At 40.8% G+C, this 22591-nt stretch overlaps 1 protein-coding gene across 3 annotated transcripts in view; it reads left to right on the forward strand.

Moving 5' to 3' along the window:
- The window catches only part of LOC134419603 (cytosolic phospholipase A2 beta-like), a 53173-nt gene extending 30602 nt beyond the window's left edge, over window positions 1-22571 (forward strand). For all 3 annotated transcript variants that reach the window (XM_063159079.1, XM_063159078.1, XM_063159077.1), the window contains 18 exons: window positions 132-268; window positions 970-1101; window positions 2301-2359; window positions 4171-4213; window positions 5405-5468; window positions 5919-6046; window positions 6170-6280; window positions 6491-6528; window positions 7450-7585; window positions 8546-8682; window positions 8950-9172; window positions 9784-9901; window positions 10897-11034; window positions 12196-12300; window positions 12754-12939; window positions 15916-16082; window positions 16578-16764; window positions 18958-22571. In XM_063159079.1, the coding sequence (XP_063015149.1) occupies window positions 132-268; window positions 970-1101; window positions 2301-2359; window positions 4171-4213; window positions 5405-5468; window positions 5919-6046; window positions 6170-6280; window positions 6491-6528; window positions 7450-7585; window positions 8546-8682; window positions 8950-9172; window positions 9784-9901; window positions 10897-11034; window positions 12196-12300; window positions 12754-12939; window positions 15916-16082; window positions 16578-16764; window positions 18958-19196 (2348 nt within the window). In that variant the 3' untranslated portion in view covers window positions 19197-22571. The remainder of the gene's footprint in view (window positions 1-131; window positions 269-969; window positions 1102-2300; window positions 2360-4170; window positions 4214-5404; window positions 5469-5918; window positions 6047-6169; window positions 6281-6490; window positions 6529-7449; window positions 7586-8545; window positions 8683-8949; window positions 9173-9783; window positions 9902-10896; window positions 11035-12195; window positions 12301-12753; window positions 12940-15915; window positions 16083-16577; window positions 16765-18957) is intronic.
- Window positions 22572-22591: the final 20 nt, after the last annotated feature.

Raw genomic sequence — 22591 nt, forward strand, 5'->3', positions numbered from 1 at the left:
CCAAATGGTGATCTCTTTACTAATTAAAAAAAAAAAAAGGTAGTAATATTTATTAATCTCCAGGATTATGACCTATCCCTACTGTTCCTCTATAACATTGGCATCAGGTTTTTAATTTTTCTCTGCTGCAGTGACGGCATCAGACTGCTATGTACGCTTGTGGCTGCCGTCTGCTTCACCTGGAAAGCTTCAGACCAAAACCATCAGGAATTCTGATAACCCTGTCTGGAATGAGACTTTCTACTTTAGGATCCAGAGAGAAGTTGAGGTAGTAAAAAAATAGAATTTTCACCAATTTGAATACTCAGAATCCTCAGTAGACACCATGTTGATTCTCTGTGCTAAATAACTTAAGAAAACGCTTGCTTAACAGACTGGTTTGCACAGAACAGTAGACATAAGAAGCAGTACTTTGCTCAGCTATTTACAGACATTGCTGATGTAAATGCCTGTATCTAAGCTAGTCCAGACTCCCTTTGTTGTCACCTTGGTAAATTAAACACTACTGTAGCATACCTCGGTGCTGTATTGGCATGGCTAACTTTGAAAGAGCTTTCTCTCCACTGGTTCTAAGGGAAGAGTAGAGAAGTTGCTGTGGTGAAGACAGTAAATTTAATCCTTCCCTAAACTGTGGAATTTGGAGAACTTTGGGAATGAAGAAACGAAGTCTGTTCTTTGGGTGGGTTATCAGTGGGGTGCAGAGCACTGGCATCTTTTCTGTCTCAGGAGAGCAGGAACCTCTGTTATGGGTAGTTGTTTTCTATTTCACCGGTTTCCCAAGACTGGGTGTAATAATGTTCTACATTAGCAGACTACTGAAGAAAAGGACATGCTTTTTTATTCTTACTGCTCTGCTAGTGAAACAGTTGCAAAAATATTTTATAATAAATTTTTTTCTATAAGAATTCTTTTTTGTTTCTGCCTAACAGAAGCTCAATAAGTGTTCTTACTTATTTTTTCTATTACCAGAATATTTTAGAATTGGCAGTGTGTGATGAAGATGCACTCACCAAAGATGACATGCAGTTCACAGTTCTTTTTAATCTTGCTAGAATCAGACCTGGGGAGACAATCCGCGAGACTTTTGCTTTGAAACCAGAGGTAAGGGCTGAAAACACAGGGAGAGATTGACAAGACCTCGTTTGTCTACATTGTCTTCCATGTTAGGTAGGGTTTGGATCTTCATGAACAGGTAGCCTTAAATATCATTATCAATACCTCATCAAAGCAGATATGGTTTTGCTTTATTTTTGTGTCTTCATGAATTTCTTTTTACAAATTCAGAAAATGAAGATGCTTCTGTCTCATGCTATCTGAGGGCAACATATTTTAACAGGAAGCATCTGTAAATAATAATTTTGTATCTTTTAGAATCTGAAGAAATACTTGCTTACCTTTCAGCTTTATCCCACTTTTGCCATGCTTGGGAGAAATTTCTTCATAAATGGCAATTTATTTATTAAAAGCATGAAAACAATTCACTCATCACTTGAACTAAGTGGTTCTTTCAGGCTTTTTCCCCTGTTGGTGTTCATGCTGGTTTCCTCCTAGTTGGTTCAGATTTCTCTACTCCATAGTAAAGGAACATCTGTCCTGCTAACATCTTTGGTATTTTATTAAGGAGACCATGAAAGAGAGTTGTCCAGTAAACAAAGCTGGGACAGGCCTCTGACAACTTCTGGGCCTGTCTGAGCTGTTGCTGAGGTGTTGCCACACACTCATTACAGGAGGGAGACAGCCCATAAAAACAGCTACTTCCCACATGCTGAATGAAAGCTGTTAACATGGATTTTCCTTGTGACCCTGCTGGCTGCACTTCTCAGCCCGCGGGTGAGTCACTGGGAAATGCAATGATTCAATAACCACTTCAGTCACTTGCCTCATTCATCTCTTCTGGATTCAGTTCAAATGTGCTTTAAATGGTTTGTATGTGAAAATGTCTCTGGTCTTAGTGACATTTCTTGCTGGGCTTTGATGCCTTTCCCCCATGCACATTATCTTGCAGAGAGCCATCATATTTCCTTTTCAATCTAGCTCTCCCTCTCAGTCGGAGAGGGAAATATGTATAATTCTACATATCACACAATGGGAGATTATTAATCTTAATTGCCAGACTTTCTTTCACAAGTCTGTGATTTCTGTTGCAATTTCTGCTTTGGAAAGACACAAAACCAAACTTTTTTTTTGGTATCATTAGCAGAAAAGATGTCAGGCCTTGAAGTGATTTTTAGGTGTATCTGTGCTGCCAAATTCTTGCAGCCTTCAATAATCTATATTTATTTTACCAATTTCTTTTTTAGACAGAGAGGTGCTTTAAGAAATGGGAAAGTTTGGAAGTGGAATTCTGGATGGAAAGAGTGTGAGTAAAACTCCAAAGCTAAAAGGTATAGATCTGCCAGGGAGTAATGATACCTCTGAGGATGAGAAACTTAGAAACTTCTTCCAGCTCTTTCTCCCAGCAGTGAACCTAAATTACAGTTTCAAACTTTTTTTTTTTACCTTACCTTTTCTAGCTAATTCCACCTTTCAGTATATTTCATACAAATCTTAAACTTCTGTTGAATGTGTATATCTAGATCCCAGAGATGTAATAAAATTGTCACAATGGGATAACTTTTACACAAGAGGGATGTGAAACTTAACACGAGTGCTCTTCAAATTGTTGTTATTAATTGAACAATGCCTAGAACATTGTGGAATTTCTCAGAGATCCTAAAACTTGTCTTGTGTTATTATAACAATGTATACATGGAGTTATGTAGACAGTACCAGAAAACTCACCCATTTAGCAATAGCTTAGCTAAACTGAAAAAACATAAAATCAACAAATAATGAAAATAAGACCATCCCCCTCAAAATGGTAATCATCATTGTCTGCAGGAGAACAAGTCCCATAAGATAAACTTCATCTGTCTTTTAAAGCCCATCACAGGCTTGGTTGAAGAGAACACCCTAAACTACACATTCTGAAATATTTGAGTTTAGCATTAGCCAAAAAAAAAGAAAAAAAAAGAAAAAAAAATAGTCCAGTGAAAACTGTCTAACTTGAGTGATCAGGAGAAGGAACTGTAAGTAAGACAAATAAGACTTCTTATTCTTAAACATGAGGAAACTGCAGAAAAAAAGAATTTGTGTTCTTGGTTAATTTCTCCCACAGTGAAACTCAAAATGTATTTAATTTATCTGTGAGAGGTGCCTTTAGAGATGGTATCATGTGTGATGATGATAATCATCTCCTGCAACTGTGGAAGCAGTCACAGTCAGACACAAGAAAGGTCAGAATGAGAGGCAATGCTTGGGAACTGGATTCAGGCTAGAAATAAGAAGAGCATCTTTCACATTCAAGTTATAAGGTGTTTGGACAATGACCATCCTGAGGAATCAAACCTAGTTATTTAAATACATTTTACAGTTGAAATAGAAGTTTTAAGTCTGGAAATGGTGTTTGGTGACATAACCTGGACATACAAAGGTTATGTACTACATAATTTCAATGGCTCTCTCAGATACATGAAAACATTTATGAATGTGTGTAACATGGAGGTGTTGGAATATTTGCCTTAGTGAAAGATGCTCTTGGTAGACTCTACAGAATACTCATGTAATTAAATGACCACATCCATTCAGTGACAGACAAAGGTCTTAAAAGGTAAAATATCTGGGACAAAGGCTTTTTATTGCTTACCTCTGTGTTTTGCAGTCATATATATATATAGCACAGTGGGAGCTAATTCTTATTTGCCATTCATTTGTGATCAGCCATAAGTTATAATATGAACTAGTCAGAAATGTCTTTCCTAATAAATGTTTGCAGAACACATTAATAGTAGTCTTTGCTTTCCCTAAGTCATATGGTCACTTTATTAATAGCAGGACATGGTTTCACATATACCAATATGCCTTTGTTCTGCTGAAACTTAGCACATAGTTTTAAGCATTAATATTTTTATGGGCTTTCCTGTCTGTCTTTTGTTTGGCTGCTGTATTTTGGTTCACATGCTTAGCACAGGATCATGTATTTTGCCTTTTAGAAAACAAATTGTGATAACTTACCTATATTCAAGTGGGAAAGGTCATATAACTGCTATTTAAAAAACTAAACAAAACACACCAAATCCATCTACTCACGCAGTTTTTTTTTTGTTTCTTACTTGTTTTTTATCTTTTCAGTCCTGGCCCTCCAGAGCATCTCATTACCAATGATGTCCTAGTGGTAAGGTTCACATAAGAATTTATCTTGGAGTGACATCTGCTTCATTTTGGTCCTCTCCTCTTCCCCCCCCATTTTGTAGAAAGAACACAACCTACCATGATAGATAAGAGCATGGTGTGTATTTTAAAGTCAGAATTATGGGACAGTGCCCTTGTGTTACAGCTCACCTGTTGCCCTCTCCAGAAAAAAACCCAGCAGCTGTGAGTCCTTGAAGTCCTCAGCTATTACAGATGTCAATATGTTGCCAAGCTGGGGTTTGTTACTCTTGCAGAACCCCATATTTATTGGTGTTCAAAGTGAAAATTGATTGTGTTTCTCGTAACCCAGCATGGCACTTGGCAGGAAAAACAGAGGTTACAAAAGGTCTGTAGAAGACAATAGTAGGTGTTCAGTGTGCTTATGACTGGAAGGGTATCTAATGTAACAGCTTTTTGGGACATGAGTTTTTTAATAAAGAGTTATTTTAGCTGTTGAAATATAGAGCTCTGTTTTGTTGTTAGTCAGCATGTGGTACATTACCTGTCTCCTCGGGCTGGCCCAGCGGCTAAGGAGTACCTAGAACTTCATGCCAACTCCTCCAAGCCTGTCATGGTTCCCAGATGCTAGCCTTTGATACCCCTGAGGCAAAGTAACACATATTGTATTCTTTCCCCCTCATTTTCTGTGTGAGGCACAAGAGTTGCAATGACTGGCATGCATTGTTCCTGAAATGACTTGGAAAACTGTCCTGGCATGAGTTATTAAAGGTGAACTGGAGTGACTCAGGTGGAGGGTAGGGTGGAATAAATTCATGATTTCCCTACATCAGGGCCAATAAGAAGATGCTTTGTAGGCTAATCACTGCCACAATAAACAGAAACTCATCATCAGGTATTTTCACCCACCCTTCCTAAATAATTATTAGATATATGTGTTTGGGCACGAGTGTGTTGTACAGAGTTTCCTGATTTTGGGGTAATTTGAATGTGTTAACAGCCTCTGACAATGCACCACTGTATTGACCCTCTGACACAGTGCAACTTGGTCTACTGTCCTGGAATAATGAGCTCTGAATTTTCTCTTGGATCACTCCCAGCACTGAGACCAGTTCAGCTGGCTCAGTATTATAGGTGGTGGCTGTCTGCAGGATGTTTCACTATTTGCAGCAGAAATGTTATTTGCTTTCTTCGCCCTTTTCCATTTCTTTTACAGTCTCGTGAGGTTTGCTGCTTGGAAGTGCATGTGGACATTAATGAAAGCAGGAAATACTTGAAAGGTATGGCAATTTCTCTGTGAACTTAGGACGTGACCAAACCAACCCTATTACAGTCATTCAGATCCAGAGGGAGGCATTTTAGAGTACAGAGACAAATAAGAATGCTCTAAATTATATATAGGTAGTGATATATGATCTAAATAATAAAATGCAATGCACTGAAATGCTCTGAACTGCCCTGGACTGGTTTCTATGTCTTTCCCTTGGAGCTATCAAGTTTGGACACTTCCACTTGCTGGTGGTGGTAAGAGAGGATGCTGACTCTGGGAGCACTCCAAGCTATGGGGGTAAAGGCAGGAGTACCAGGTCCTGTGCTGGAGAAGACCTGCTGGTGGGGTAGTTTACAGAGGAGCTACCACAGAAAATTGCTCCACCAGAAAGTTTGCCAACTTTGCTAGCTCTTTTGCCTGAACAGCAGTACTATTCTCTAAACAAACCTGTTTTTACTAGAGGGTAAAAATCTCGTGCTTACGGTGCCTGCATCCCATGAGAGAACCCAGAAGACGACAGAGGACACTGATACTTTCTACTTCCACTGCGTGAAGGCTTGGGAGCCAGTCCTAAAAGTCAGGCTGCAGGTAATGGGCACCCCACACTGCTGCTGTTCATACGGCTTGCTTACTTCTGGTGTGGCCAAAACAGTGAAGAACTGCACTGTTTCTGCTCTGTGAATACAGCCTATGCTTCTTGTTTTTTTATAGAAAGTTTCTGATAAGGAAGATGACAACAGCAATTTAAGTGACACCTTAACAGTGCCACTGAAATTTCTCCCTGTTGGACATAAAGTGAAAGTAACCCTTCCCGTAAGACATGTAAGTGTTTCATAATTTGTGTCTGAAAAGAAGAGTAGAATAACCCTCACTATTGAGCGCATTAATATTTAAAAAAACAAATCCCAAAACAACAGCCAAAAAATATGCAGGGTGGCAGGGGTGGGATTTTTCAGGAGGCACTGAAAATCTGGATTCAGAACTTCTCTTTTACCTCCACTCATGTTCCTGCTATCACCTCTTTGTTCACAGAATGTGCCACTACAGTTGTACCTCCAACTGAATGCTTGGTAAGAGGACTGGTTTGTTTTTTTTCTCTGAAGGTTTTACTGCTCTTTGAACTGTGAAATCTTGAACAGAGTATCCTTTATTTAGATATAAGGAATGCACAAGACTAGGGGCAAAATGCGGCAATATTTAAGTCATCATTAAAGAGTCACCACAACAGTTCAAAGCTAAATATCCTTGGGGCAAAGGAGTCCCACCAAGATGCAAAAAAAATTGTGAGAGTTTCAAACAGTGAGGGACTTAGTCACTGAGTATCTTTTGCATCAAAGAATCAAAAACTAAAATTAGAGGCTTCTTCAAAAGGGGTACAGAAAAAAGGCAGAGTGAAAAGAGAATTTGAAATAATGAAACATCAGAGTCCAGGTATTACCCAAATGACACGTTCTCTTAAGAAAATGGACTTGTGTCTCTGATGATATCAAGACAAAGAGGTATAAACTAGGGAAGACAAAATGTTGCATTGTAAAATAATGTGTCAGACAAGAAACAAACAAAAATTATTTGAATATCTTTTTCATTGTATGGTTTCTGTATAAATCTGCAGTACAAATGCTTGTGAAAGACTTTGTTAGGTTAAAATCATCCTTTGCTCAGAAATCGTATGAAGCGGAAATAGAAAGGATTTAGCTTACAAAGCTACTGAAAGTCAAAGAAGCCCTTCTTTGTTTTGCATATTTATTAACCTTAGCTGACAATAAAATCTTACACTGAAACAATAAAGAGACCGTGTAGAAGCAAAGAAGTTGATTTCTTTGCAAATGAAAGATACATTTCTGTATAAATGTATAAAACATTCTTTGTATAAAGAATGTATAAAACAAAGAATCAGGATTTTTAATGAATTCATTAGATTGCAGTAGCTGGAAATAGATCCATATACATTTTAAACACCAATCCTGTGCCTCTGGGTTTATTTGTTGCAGCACAGAAAAACTAGATGTGCGCTTAGGGTATGACCTGTGCCAAGGAGAGCAGGAATTCCTGCATAAGAGGAAGAGAGTCGTTGCTGGAGCCCTGAAAAGGGTTCTTCACCTGGAAAGAGATCTACATGGACATGAGGTGTGTGCTTTGGAATCCAAGCATGGGGCGTGGGTCTACTGAATTAGGATAGGCACAACTCCCCTCGAAATTTCTAGAAATTAGAAATTTCTAATATTTGCTTGTTGCTAACAAACCCATTGATTTGAATGGCACCAGAGCAGAGGCTCTGAGTGTGGCATATCCCAGACTGGTGTAAAATTTCAGCTCAAGTATTCATCCCTCCAATCTTTTCAATGGGCCAAATAACAAGGATGTAATAGTAGCACTCTTCAAACACAAGTTTCCAGCAGTGTGGTGCTGCAAGTCAGCAAGACATGAGGCATTGTCTTAGATACAGCCTAGTAAGACAACCCAAACCAATAGGAAAACAAGAGTATTGGAAATTCACCTCACAAAAATACTTATAAAGTCAGTGTAATGTCACTTCTTTAGACTTACTTTTTTTCTTTCTTCATTCTCAGAACACTTCTTAGAAAAAGTAAACATTTTTTGTGGTGAAGAAAGAACATTAGAATATTTTATAACAAGCTGAAGTATGTTTTGTTGCCAAGATCCAGGGTGACTTTTTAAGGGAAAACTTATTTTCTTACTGGAATTGTATTTGTTAAATGAATGCTGTCCAAAGAATCAGCAGCATTCAAAAAACTTCCTTAATCCATTTTAACTGCATTTATTGCAATTTGTTGTTGTTTATAAAGAAATAATGTAATTATCTACTCTTAATCATTGCAATTCCAATTATAGGGAGCAAAGGTAAGAAGGAAGGTTAAAATGACTGCATTTTCAAACTCATCCAAGCATTGAGGTTAAGAGTCTCTGGAGGTTAATTTCAGAAGGGTACTGGTAAAGATTGGCTAAGTGGTGATTTAGTTCATTGTCCTCCAATGAGCCTGCTGAAGAAATTCTGAGAGCTGTAATTAGACTTTTCCAAATAGCAAGGGAGTAACTTTCTGAGAATAATCCTTGTGTTTTGGACAGGTCCCAGTAATAGCTGTTATGGCAACAGGTGGAGGTCTCAGAGCAATGTCAGCTATGTTTGGCCACCTCTTAGCTCTTCAGAAGCTAAATCTGTTGGACTGTGTCACCTACCTCACTGGGGCTTCTGGCTCAACATGGTACGTATAGAAAATGAGATTGGATTTGGAATGACTGTGACTACTTTTCCACACAGTAGGAGATTAATCTCTTTCAGACTTACATTGTTAACAAGTGAACATAATTCCCTCATGAAGCTCTTACTGTTGGCTCTCAATTATGAATTCAGTTTGAAGAGAATCGGGCTCACTGAGTTTCTTTAATTAGTTGAAGTAATTGTGTAAATGTATCAATTTTCCAATATCACCTAAAAAAATGGATGATTTTCTAACATTTCTGCTCCTTAGGACCCTAGCAGACCTGTATGAGCATGCTGACTGGTCACAGAAGTCTCTTGAGGGGCCACTTAAAGCAGTAAAAGAACAAGTGACAAAATGCAAACTCAACCTTATGTCTATAGACCATCTGAAGTATTATCACAAGGAGCTTGCTGAAAGGGCAAAAGCAGGACATGTGCCATCTTTTACAACTCTGTGGTCACTTGTTCAGGAGATGTTCTTGCATGAACGGGTAGGTACATGGTCCTGCCACACATCTGGGAAACACCACTTTCTTTAGAGCCTTACTCTTTGAGGGCACAAGGTAATGTGTGTAATAAATCCAAAGAGACTGAGCCATCCCAATGTGGTTTGTAAACTATGACAGAAGATCTCGTGGTCAGGATTTTTCAGAGTAGATAATCATTTGAAGGTGCCTCTGTCCTAGGATGCCCAACAGCTAGGGACTTCAGTAGGCAAACTCCCAGAAAGAACTGAGGAATTCCCAGCCCCCACTCTCCCTGAAAAGTCAGATTTTTAAAGTCTGCTTCTAGTTTGACGTTTGAAAGTTAGAGTAATGTATCCTGATGTGAATATTAATCTCAACTTTAATAAAGATCCATGGGATGCAGGCAGTCAAGGCACTTGGATATTCTAATGAAGAAGTTACTGGGTACCCAAAAGGCAGCCAGGAAGGAAAGTGCAGTAACATGAAGGAAAAGGTCTTTTAAGAAAATGTGACTTAAGATTCCTTTGTGTTGTAAAAAATATCTGTTATCAATCTTTAAATTTTTACTTGGGTAGATTGTGCCAGTGTTATGCTCTTACAGAGGTTTACTGTGATTTTTTTATCTCACTGATTAGCCAAGAAAGTACAAACTCACAGACCAGCGCAAGGCACTGGAGCATGGACAAAACCCACTGCCTTTCTATGCAGTCCTCAATGTGAAAGAGGAGAAGTTTGGTACTTTCAAATTTAGAGGTAGGTGTTCAGGGAGTTTCTTCTGATTCTGGGTATGGATTAAAGAGGATTTGGAGGGAGGTGTCTTTGTGGGGACAAAAAAGGGGGAATACATCAGTTTCTTGCCCTCACTCAGTATTCATCTTTTAATAAAATGTTTGTCTTTTTTGCAAAGAGCAAAAGAGCATGTCTGCTGGATAGCATCCTAAACCATAAACAGGACATTAATAAAAAATCAGTGAAATCCTATTTTTGCAACAGACACTGTGAGTGAGTGTGGGCAAATCATCTGATCTTTTCCTGCCATGTCTATAAAATGGCTTTGATGCTTCCTTAGTTTCTAGGGGCGCTGTGAAATGTAAGTGTCACTTCCTAAATATGGCACTGATGGGGGTATGAGAATGGAGTGGAATATGATTGCTGTGGTGGGTATGATATGATATCCTTTGACTGGATACAGGCCACACTCAACAAAAGGTATTAAAAGCAGTAGATACTGGAAAGAAAAGCAATTAATCCTTATATTTGTTTATGTTTACAGCTACTGTTGTACTGTAATGCCTGTGCAGGACAGCTTGAGCCAGGAAACTGCACATCCATGCCACACTGTAATTTCTAGTGTGATGTTGATGTGTCTTCAGGCTGCTTTGTTATATCCTGTAGGCTGGCAGTTTTGGGTTAATAGAGCTTTCATGCCAGTCACTCCTTGCAATTCACACCACTCTTGCATGAAGTACAGTTGGTGCTCTTGATTTAGAGAGACAAGTGTGATCCCAGAATCTTTATATAGAAATAAATATCTAAGCATTTGAACCCAATGTTAGAGCTTTTCTGAGTTGAAAAGGCTAGTTCCTTTGGGTTGTAAATAATATCTCAATTTTTAGGGAAGTAGACAGTGGAGCTTGCAGTACAAAAGTGCAGATAGTACAGAGCTGCTGAGACAATCAAGATCCTTGGGAAGATTTGGGGGTTTTATTTTTATTGCAGCAAACATGCCTCATGTAAATTCTTTGTAGAGTGGGCAAATTTCTCTCCTTACGAAGTGGCCATGCCAAAATATGGAGTCTCCATTCCTTCAGAGTATTTTGACAGCGAGTTCTTCATGGGAAGGAGAGTGAAGAAGCTGCCAGAATCTCGGATCTGCTATCTGGAAGGTGACATAACGGTGCTATGTAGTTAATCACAGCCTTGTAGAAAGTGTGATATTTGCTAGCCACAGGCACAACGCTCCTTGCCAGCACTTCTGCTTTAGGTCTTAAATCAATGGGTTTTTTATCCTTTCATACACTTCTCATCTTTGTGTATCTTCTTTCCTTCTGTCCTCCCTTTTCACCTGGGTAGATTTGGAAAAGTTGCAGCATAGTTCCTGTTCCATTGTCTAAACCAAACAAGATGGTGGAAGAAGCAAGTTGAGGAAATAATAAGTGTTCCTTCCCTGATCAGTCTCCAACTCTTCAACTTCATAAACTATAATTCTAGACGAAGCATTACTGGGGTAGAATTGGAAGGAGCTGAGAATAAAACGTCATCTAGAACAAGGCAGGAGCTACCTGAGCTTTGTGGCTTGAGGATGTCACTAATCTTCTCTGCCCATAAGGTTGAAGGAGGGCCTTTTGACCTCCAACAACTACTTTGACTGGCAATTTTGCCACCAAAGGTGAAGAAAAAGCAGCTAGTAGAGGAACCTATCAGTCTCAGTCCCTAAATCCTTATAAGTGTTTTAGTTTTGATACCAAACACAAGGGTAGAGGATAAAAGCCCCATATTTATCTCACTGTGGAGTCTGATAGAGATTCAGTTTGTTCCTCATGTAAGTACCTGGCATAGAGTTTAATGAGGAGGGATAGTTGTTTTCCAAAAGCAGACTCACAGATGGAGCCAATTCTATTTTGAACCTGGACCAGCTGCACTCCACAGAAACAAAACATGCCTGGAAGGAAGAAAATGAGTCTTAGATCGATTTAAAATAAATCAGTTTAAAGAAAGCCTTTATGCTTACATGGCTTCACCATGCTTTCAAAGCCTCCTTTCTCTCACAGGTACACAGGAAACTTTCTACAACATCTTTTGGGTGACTGATACCTCTTATTCTGTTACTCCGTACTATGCAGTGAATGTTCTGTGTGTAGTTACCTCCTGAGAAAGAGCACTGAAGTGCTTACACCACAGTGTTTGAACTTCTTGGGAACCACTGCTTAGTTGTGTCATGATGGGGTCAGGTTGGGTGGGCTAATAATGTGTAGCATGGATATTTACAATAGTCAGTGGTTAACATGTGGTAGTGCAGTACTTTTCCCATGTGGTTTGACTTGCAGGTCTTTGGACAAACATCTTTACTAGGAATTTGCTGGATGGCTTGTACTGGTCCTCAAATTCAAATGAATTCTGGGAGCGATGGTCCCAAGATATGGTAGATATAGGTAAGAGTTTCTAAAGAGTTGCCTCATTGTGGATCTTCCAGCATGACTTTAATCTGTATCACAATGATTGCTACGTCCTTTTCTCTTCTCTCTTTTCCCCAGAAACATGCTTCATGTTAGTACAAATGTTTTTCATTTAAAGTTTCCTCATGGTCTGCTAAATGGCTTTGCCTGTTACTGCAAATAAGAAGCTTGGCTTTTACTTGTGGTTGAAAGTACAAAGCCAGCGTGTCATTTGAAAGAGTAAAACACAAAAACTGTGCCTTAAAGAAAACTAAATATCTCTTTGGTAAATGATGTGGGTCGTGTGCACATGTTTTCCAGCAGCTTGCAAGAAACAGGGATGAGAGTGACCCACAGGAGGCCAACAAGGGCAGCTAGCCAGCAGAGGTGTCTGACAGGGCAGATTGCTGTTGTTTTTTTCTTTATTTCATGGCTTCTTCTCTATTTCAGAAAAACATTCTCCTGAGGAAGATGTTAGTGTTATTGAGCCTCCGTCTTGCTTGTCAGGAAAGTTGTATGAAATGTTTCAGGACATCATGACCAAGCGTCCGCTGCTGGGAAAGTCTCATAACTTCCTGAGAGGCTTAGAGTTTCACAAGGATTATATCCATCAGAAAAAGTTTATTGAATGGAAAGGTAACTGCAACAAAGAGTTAGCTGCACTGTGCAGGTAACATCTCAAATTTTGTTTTTTAGAAATGGAAAACTCATATTTGTTTCAGGGTTTGGAAATTGGCTGAGTTTGACCTATATTCATGGTATCTGTTTCTTTAGGGTAACAGGTTAAAATTAACTAGTCCATGGACTGCTCTTTCACTTCCAGAAGATACCTGTAATTTGGGTCAAGAAGTGCTTTTCTACAGGAATTTTGTTGCTCTGCATAGGTACAGTAGTAAAAAGATTTAGGAAGGGCAGAATCTTTTGAGGTCAAGAAACAAAGGGAACACCAGAAGCATAAAATAGCAGGTTATTATGTGGATCAGATGAAGGAAAGGACTAGTTGCAAGCATGTGGTTTTCCATATATTTGGTGTTTCTGCCTGATGAATTTACCATCCAGATACCTGTCTCAGAAACACCAAAATCCAGCTACAGAAAGTTAACATAGGTTTAGACTTTAAATGTTAAAAGAACAGATATATGGACTTGATTTAAAAATTGAAGAGCCATTTTCTATGGCCCTTGCTGTCTAGGCAGGCAGCAATGGTTTTATCTCAAAACCTATGAAACAATCTATGAAATGATAGCAAGGTGATGGAGCTGAGATTTTCTGCATCATAAATCTTCCTATAATCCCAGCATCTTCATATATTCCATGAACATGTAGCAATGTGGGAGTACCCCACATTATTGAGGTTAATCTGACTTCAGCAAGAAAGCGCACGTTCTCTGCCTTCCCTGAGCCCTCCTCTTTGGCAAATTGCATTTTCTCTCCCATTTTAGGCAAGTTACAACGTGTTTTGTCCCTCTCTGCCCTTGCTACACAGTTTGCTGACAACTTGGAGAGATGGTGGTGCATTTCTGTGGGTTAAGGCAGAGCCCACAGTGTGCTATCTGCTTTTAAAATGTTCAGTAAGCAAAATGTCTGTGTCCCAAAAGGGTCTGCACTAAGAAAACAAATGAAAGAAGGAGAAAAAACAAGTGACATAAGAAGGGTGGGTGAGAGAAGGAACAAGCAAGTAGCTTCAGAAAGTGGATGAAGGATGAAATTGACAGTCAGTAAATGTTAAAAAACATAACTGTCCTTATATTTATTGACAATTTTGTAAAGACAAATGGGTAGAAGCAGCTTTCAATGAGGATGTTGAGGAAGTGAGCATAGGAACACTAATGACTATCTCAAGGTAGATATTCTACAAATAAAGTAAAATATGTGGAAACCGTGAAATCCAGAGTGGGAAAAGGGAAACTGAAAGTCTGGAGTGGGAAAAATGATCAGGTTTTCCATCTTCTTTTTGCTGCCTGTGTAAGATCAAGCTAAACCCAGGTATGGATCCATCTCTAGGAGTAAGAGGAAATGCCAGGTCTGTGAGCAGAAATTAATCTTGTGGTAGATGAAATCTTAAGAATAGAGCTTTGTTTTAGAGGCTTCTCTGAAGCTCAGGTTATCTGACATATTAAAACAAGACTTTCCATGCCTAATTTTCTTCATGAGAAATTGAACTAATAATCTGGATTTAATTTAATGCCTTTTCAGTAGCATTCAGGCTTCAAAGGATATTTCTGAGACAGGATTTCTTTAAAATTTCTATTTGGATGTGGGATGAAAGAGGAGATTCTCACAAGAGAAGTGTCTACTTGTAGTTCACATACACAGTCGTGAATAAATGCTGCAAAGTTCCATCTCTGTGATAAGAAAACAGGGGTAATGGAATTTCATCTAAAAATGTTCACCAGGCCAAGTAAAACTAAAAAGTGTGCTTTGTTTCTTCTGTGAGGGACTGCAAGCAAATTTCTCTTATTACAGTTGAATCTGTGAATTCTCAGCCGCCTTGAATGCTAAAATAAGCACATTTTGTTAAGACTTGACAGGGAGGGAATGGAAAAATTATGAATTATTACTTCAAGCTGGTGTGAAACATTCCAGGCTATGGAACAAGCTACATTTACTCTGCATGGTTTAAATCAACACTACAGAATGAGGCCAATTGAATGAATTGAAATGCTGAAACTTAGCAACAGTATTTCTGTGATCAGCACTTAAAATGCCTAAACATAATTATTTGAAGCTCAAGTATTCTGCTCTGGGCTTTGCTGCCTCATTTTGTGAACTTGAGGAACACTCTCAAACCACTATTTTGATAGTTAAAACCGTGGCAAAATGTTCCCTGTTCCATGGGACTGAAAGTGCACTAGAGGAAGGGTAAAGGACTTGCTGTCTACAGGGCAAGCTGGGGAGGTTGCTAGCAGAGAAGTAGGAGTCTAGCTATCAGAAACTGGCTTTAGATTTCAACTTACCAGTTGGTGTAATCCCCTTTTGGCATTAATGTGAGGTTTAATTAATTCAAGCAGTATTTTAAGCTGTTGGTAGGTGATGTTGTATGCATGATGTGGTATTTTTTTACAGCTTGGCTGATAGTTAATATGACATCACTGAAAGCAAGTTGGAGCCAGACTTTTCTACCTGAAAGAGGGGTTGAAGGCAAAGCCTGTGAAGGCAAAAGCAAAAAAAGAGCAATGCAGAAGTGCAACGATGTATTGCATTTGTTAGTTGTGTTGCAACACCGTGAAATTGTTTTTGTTGTTTGCATTTTTCCCAGTTCTTAGGGGGAAAAATAATAATCTGTTGAAGTCTGTATTCTGTGAAAAATGACTCCCCAGAGCAGCTGTGAGGTCAGTGGAGTCTGTGTCTCACCTGTCCTCTGTCTGGCTGCCCCACAGCCTGCCTTTGTGAGTGTGAGAGAGGGAGAGTGTGGAAACAGGCCAGGTGTGTCCAGATGTGCAGATTGAAGGGCATGCTCCAGAGGCTGTGTTAGTGGGCTCATGTTGTGGAGGGAGGTGACCCCAGTCTGGAGGGTAACCAAGGAGCTGCCCTTAGCATGTAGCACAGACAGAATTAGTCACTCTTTCTTTCCTAAAAATGCACCACTAACTATATTAAAATGTTTTTCAGACACTGTGCTGGATGGTTTCCCTAACAATCTGACACCACTGCAGAAGTATCTTTGTCTGATAGATGTTGGCTACTTCATCAACACCAGTGGTGCAGCACTTTTCAAGCCAGAGAGGAATGTAGATGTCATTATATCCCTTGATTATGGTTTGGGACATGTGTTCAAGGTGAGAAAATTACTTTGTGCTTTCCAGAGTAAAACTCTTCTTGTCTTATTAAAACTTTTAAGTAAGTGGCTGTCTAAATCTTAATCAAATATCACCATACCTTGAAGGAGGAGAGAAACTTCCTTCAAGAATGGAACTATAGAAACTGTTAGGCTCTTTTTTCTGTAGGGGATTACAACATATACTTCCTATAATCCTCAGGGAGTTGCAGTAACGATTGTTTGCTGGAGACATGCCTGTGACCTCTCCTGGTCTGTCATGATGAATTCTCAGTGTGACTTTGGGTCATTCACTTGGGCTTGTAAAAAATGTTACAGGGTAATAAAGTGTCATTGTCTGACTTGGTTGAAAGTAAGGTTGTACTGTGGCTACTTTGGACTACACATTCCATAGTGTTTCTAGGGAATGAGTTAAGATGCCATTGTATTCCAGGATACCTGAGTAAACCTGATTCTTTTTTTAGAGCTTTAACTCCATGCCATTCTGTGTCCACAGCAATTAGAGATGACATACAAATATTGCAAGATACAAAATATCCCATTCCCCAAAGTGGAGCTAAGTCCAGAAGAAGAGAAGAACCCAAAGGAATGTTATATATTTGCGGATGCAGAGGACCCCAGAGCACCCATAGTAATCCATTTTCCCTTGGTGAATGACACCTTCAAGGAATTCAAGGAGCCAGGTAAATGCAGTTCAACAGAACTGTAGAGCACAGTCAAGGGCACTGTGCTCTGCCCCTGGTATGTGTTACATGTCTCCTGATGGGAGGCAGAAGAGCAGCCTCCATACTCCTGCTGGTTGTTCTCCACTTGAAAAGCATGGAGGACACAGTCCTGGGCAACTCAGGGCCACAGTGCCTCCTCCAGCCCTGCCTGTGGCAGATGGCTTGTGTCGCTGTCCCTTGGAGCAGAGCTGCAGGTCCTCCTCACTTGCGCCTGCTGCCGTGTCCTGCCAAGGGAGATGTGCAGAGGGCTGGAATTTTCTCTGGCACTGGGATGAGGGAGAGTAAAGAAAGGCCCAGAGAGCTGTGGGAACAGGGAGATAAGGGCCTCCTGAAGGACCTGCTGGTGGGGGCTTGGCCCATCCAGCCCTAGAGCTGGCCCTGCACCCCTGTCTTCCCCAGGCTGCTTGTGGTGGAGAGTAAGGTGACAGGGGTGAGCTCCTTCCAGCTTTACCCAAAATTCTATTGGGGCCCATAGTGGGACCAGAGCAAAATGGAAGTCTCTGAGGGAGCATTTGGGAAGGGTAGGAATAGCAGCAAAAAGTAAAGGTACTTTTCTGCTCTGATATTCAGTGATGCTCAGTGAATATGTACAGTAAGAGCTAAATCAAGAAAATCACATTTAGAAACTCAGTGGATGAAAAGAGGAGATACTCTGTAGAGGGAGCTAAGCTTGTTCAGTGGAGGCTGGAAATGGTCCAAATGGCAATGTAGGGTGAGATCCAACCGTTGAGCAGTGGGTGGCAGGTAAAGCAGGTGAAGATTTTGGAATCTCTCTGAATGAAAAATAGATAAGGTGCTGCAGACAGAGCAGCTGTTGCCAGTTCTCTGCTCCAGGCCTAAGCTGGTGAGCTCTGACACTCACCTGCACGTCTCTCAGCAGTCACTGATTCATCCATCAAGCTGACAACCAGCAACTGATGTGGGTGGTTGGAGGAGGGGGTCCTTGGCAACTTGCTTTCATGGATCTCAAGTTTAACAGTGGAGCTTTTTTGTTTCTAGGGGGATGAGAGACATCTTGTGGACTGTGGGTAGTTACTTTTCTTGTTTTTAACTATTTACAGTCTAAAAGGACTCAGCCTGTGAAGTGCCCATTTGCAGTGCAGCAGTTACAGACTGTGCTTTGGTGTGCTTGAGGCAAATGCAGCTTTATCTGGATGTGGACAGCATAGATAATACATCTCTCTGAGTATTGTGAGGCTCAGTGAAGCAACATTGGATATTTTTAATTCAGACGCTTCTAGTGGTAGTCTGTGCCTAGCACCCTGAGATCACACTGTTCAGAAACCACTAGGTTGGACTAAGACCTGCTGTGTCTCAAGCAGGTGACACAATTCTTGTGTCTTTTTCACGAGGTTCTGGTTGAAATCATAAGGAGTATCTCAGCAGTCTGTTTGTAGCCCTGCTGAAACTCGTCTCACATTACATTAGTGTTTTGGGCATATTTGGTTCAGACTGCAAGGAGATAGGCAAAAAAAAAACCAGCTAAAAACTGAAGCAAAAAAATTTGTAGGACAATAAATATGAGACTGCTGAAGTCCTCACTGCAGGGAATTAGGGGGTCCTTTTAAACAAAAGCATTGACATGACATGGAGTATGGATATTGCCAATTCCAAGAGGCAAAACCTGAGGCCAGGCTGGAGTTTGCTGAGAGTCTGATGTAGGATGCTCTGGTCCCTCTGCACTCTGCAACAGGCAGTCCTGTGTGGTTGGCATCACAAGGTCTCCTTGTGTGTACTAGGCTGTCCACTCACTCTAGCTGGCAGACCTGCACTTGTCACCACTAATCCAGGGGCAATCATGGATTTTTAAAAGTGTTCCATGTGCGTGTCTTTGTCTGAGAATCAGACTTACAGGGTTTGGAAATGGATATGGACCCATGGGCATGCTGCCTAGGAATGATGTCTGCAGGGGCAGGACAAGGAGGAATTTGGGCCAGCTCTGCTGAGGGATTTCCAGGTCTGAGCTTTAGCAGGAGGGAAAGGAGGAGGAACTGGGAAAACAGACCAGAAATGGTTCTTTCAAGCTGTGGAGTGGATTTGCAGTATTTCCTGGGGGCTGTTTTTAGCAGGGGGTCCTGCCAAGTAGATCAGTCCCCTACAACACTGTACTCCAGATTCATCTCACTGTGGTGGTTTTCTCTTTCTCTGCAGGAGTGAGGCGTGGTCACTCAGAGATGGAAGAAGGCAAAGTAAATCTGGAGAACAACTGCTCACCCTACTACCTCATTAGGCTAATTTATTCCTCTGAAAATTTTGATAAACTTGTGAACCTGAGCAAATACAACATCCTCAATAACAAAGACCTGCTTCTCCAGGCAATCAGGAGTGCTGTAGAACGAAAGAGAAGCAGAAGGACTGGGAATTTCCCCAGCTACTCTGGATACCCCTAAGCTGGGTATCCAGCTTATTTTTGCCCTGTTCCCCACTGAAGGCTATGGCAGCACATTGCAACACATCACAGTCACATTACAACACATCACAGTGTTCATTGTTTGCAGAAAACTGACCAAACCTGTACATTTCTCACCTTGCCATGTTCACGCTCCCAGCTTTCAGAAGGGTTTATTTTATCTCCTTCCCCCACATTTTCAGACCACAAGAGTCTCACAATGTGGTCTTTCTTGTTAAGAAATTAGGGTCCTGGTAGGCAGAGACCTCCCAGGATCTCCTTGATGTTACAGTATATGGTGGTGGTGATAGTTCTTTTTATGAGCCTGTCCCTTCAACCCTGAGCCCATTGTTGGTGTCCTTTCAATACTTGATTACAGATCAAGTCCTGGCCATTTGCATTCAGTGATGTCCAGATTTTCAGATAGGCTGAGCAACTAGAATTTGCACTGAATTGGTGGGATCAGCTTTGAAGTCAGGCATATATATATATGTGAAAAGCAGCCAAACTGCAGTGTGGACAATTGCACTCTGTCTGGCCTATTTCCCTTGCTGATTTAGAAGTTATTCCTTTTTTCCATTCCCCTGCAAGACTTTGGCACAGAAATGCTGCTCCAGACTACCACAAAGGGGGCAGTTACATTTCAAAAGAGAGGGCAGTAGCAGCAGTGGGTGAGCACAGCTCCTTCGAGCATTGGCTGCAGGAAAGGTTCTGCATGAAGCACATGTGATTGCATTGATTTATATCAGCAGTGCCTTTTTTGATTAAAATGTCAAGAGCCTGAAACAAGTTTTTCATAGCAGAACTTTGAGAGGAATAATTACCATAGACTCAAGTACATTTAATTTAGTGATGATGACTGAGACGTAAGCTGATTCTCCTTACAGATATAAACTGAATGTAGGACAACATAACTCACGAACAGAGTGCAGAGCCATTGTATTTTCACACACAGAAGATTTTTCCCTTTATAGTCTTCTACCCCTGACATCACAGGCAAAGTATTTTTAATAGGTGCTGCATAAAATAGAGCACAAATTTTAAAAAAATAGGACAGATTTTCCTCCTTGCTCGTGGAAAATATTTGGAAAATGACACCTGGCTTTCATTTCCTCTGGAATGCAGTGAGAGACTTTGCCTTGAGCCAGAAGCTTGGAACATCTTTATAGCCCTCCACTAGATTAAAAAGATCTTAGGGAAGGATGCTGAGCAATATAAAACAGAGCTTCACAGAAGTTGGGGAAGTTTGCAGACTTCCTCACACTGAAGGATTTGGACCTGTTTCTGAATTATTTTTTCCAAATACAGTATATTCATCAGGACTTCCAAGGAAAATCTTACATATTTCTTCTGTGTTGGAAATTTACTTGAGATCTAGAATTAGTTCTACTTGAAATCCAAAATCAGACAAAGAACGAAAAAGAGGGGTCTGTCTTTTTGGTAGACACAGACAATACTGAAGCTCTAAAGAGAGAGCATTTACAAAAGACATGATTTCCTGAAGCCTGCATCTACTAAACACTGCTTCTGCTGCAATGGCTGAGGCTCAGCAATGCTTCTTGTACAATGTTTACTTGCTGAGCTGAGGAACACCATCCAGAACTGAGGAGCCTTAACGGCTGGAATGCAAATGTACCTCAGGATTCAGATCATGAGAAGTTAACAACTAATCAGATACTGGCTGCAAGACAGAACATAAAGAGCCATTTTGAGTTGGGAGTTGATCCAGCTGGATCTGTTACCTTTGCTCAGGAGAGCAGCATGTCCTGGCCCAGCATTGTGTGGCACATACAAGCCCACATGGCTCTGTGCACACATGTGCACAGGGTGTGCAGCATTTCCATGCTCCTCTGGCTGGTCCTAGAAAGCTCTGATGCTGCAAAAAGATATTGCTGTTGTGTCCATGGGCTACAGAGAAGAGTATGTAACCCTTGTGAACCTTGGCAGCACGTACCCAGCAGTGAAGCAGCTCAGCCACACTGAGAAAATTTGATTTTGGTCCTACAAAATGCTCCACAGACTAACAACTGGAGCATGTTTGGTGCATTCATAGTGCTGCTAATACAAACAGAGAGGCCCAGTAAAATATGAAGGAGCCACAAAACTGCAAAGGTTTCAGGTAACCCACAGCTGGTGGGGAATTACTGTTCTGAGGGACTGTTAAACCCTGTTACAAAGGGAGGGAGCTGTGGGTGGGGAAGGTGGTGTGACTCTTCTGGGAGAATTATCACCAGAGATTTTGCCAACACTTAAAATCAGGTTGGGAACTGCTGCCTAATTTTGGAGCCAGAGGCACAGACAGGCATGTGCCCCTTCATTTCCTTGGTGCCCCATGTGGTACCTCTGTAGCCTTAAATTATAAAAGCTTTTTCAAATATAGTTTTGCATTTCAGAGCCTGAAATTATGTGAGGGCTGTATCATTGCCTACCAGAGTGTCTTTTTGTTTCATTTTGGTTGCCTCTTTGTTTTTGTAACATGATGTGGGTGTGGCATATGGGAACACGGTTTAGTGGTGGACCTGGCAAGGCTGGTTTAACAGTTGGACTGGATGGTTGTAGAGGTCTTTTCCAGCATAATTGATTCTATGATTCTGTGACATTGGAGGAGTCAATGTCATAGAATCACAGGAACTCCTCATAGAATGGAGGAGTTGCTGGTTTGATGGTGCAGTAGGAGGACCTGGAGGGCATTTGCGAGGACAGAGGCTGCTGGAGAACTCTGCAGGCTGGAGGGACCTACACCTTGCACTGTCTTGTCTGTGCAGCTTGTGGGAAGGGGTGGCTGGCACAGGGTGTCCTGAAAGCACTCCTGAGCTCGGGTTCAGAGCATGCTGGCTTGCACTGCCCCCAAACCACAGAAATACAAGGTGTAGTTTCAGTGCTGTAAGGGTGATAAGACTTGTGCTCAGAACTGGTCCTTGTTCCCTTTAGGGTAAACATGGAGTCTGAGGGCCTCTGAAATTTTGTGTTGTTGTTCCTCAGAGGCTGTGGTTTTGTTTTTTATCTTGTCCCCATTCTTGCCTGGCCTAGTACCACATGTTGTGCTGTGACTGAACAGAGTGCATGGAAACCAAAGCAGGCACTTCCAGGAGAAAGCTGCCTCTCTCTGCATCTCACCAAGAAAGGCATGTGCCATACTTATACACCAGGCCTTGCTGGTCTGGTGCTGTGTTTGCTTAACCATTGAAGATGGAGGTGTGCCTGCCAAAAACCTTATCCAAAATGCACCCCAGATCACTGCTCTCTGATGAACATTTTGCTGGAAAAACCCCCAAAAATACAGAGCTTCCTATCTGCTCTCAAATACAAAGGAAATGAGACTGTTCTTAAAACTATTACCTGCTCGTCATAGAAATTGCTTGCTTGTGTCTTTTAACTATTTAATAATATATTAAT

The sequence above is a fragment of the Melospiza melodia genome, chromosome 6 (genome assembly GCF_035770615.1).
Source record: "Melospiza melodia melodia isolate bMelMel2 chromosome 6, bMelMel2.pri, whole genome shotgun sequence".
NCBI classification, from domain to species: domain Eukaryota; kingdom Metazoa; phylum Chordata; class Aves; order Passeriformes; family Passerellidae; genus Melospiza; species Melospiza melodia.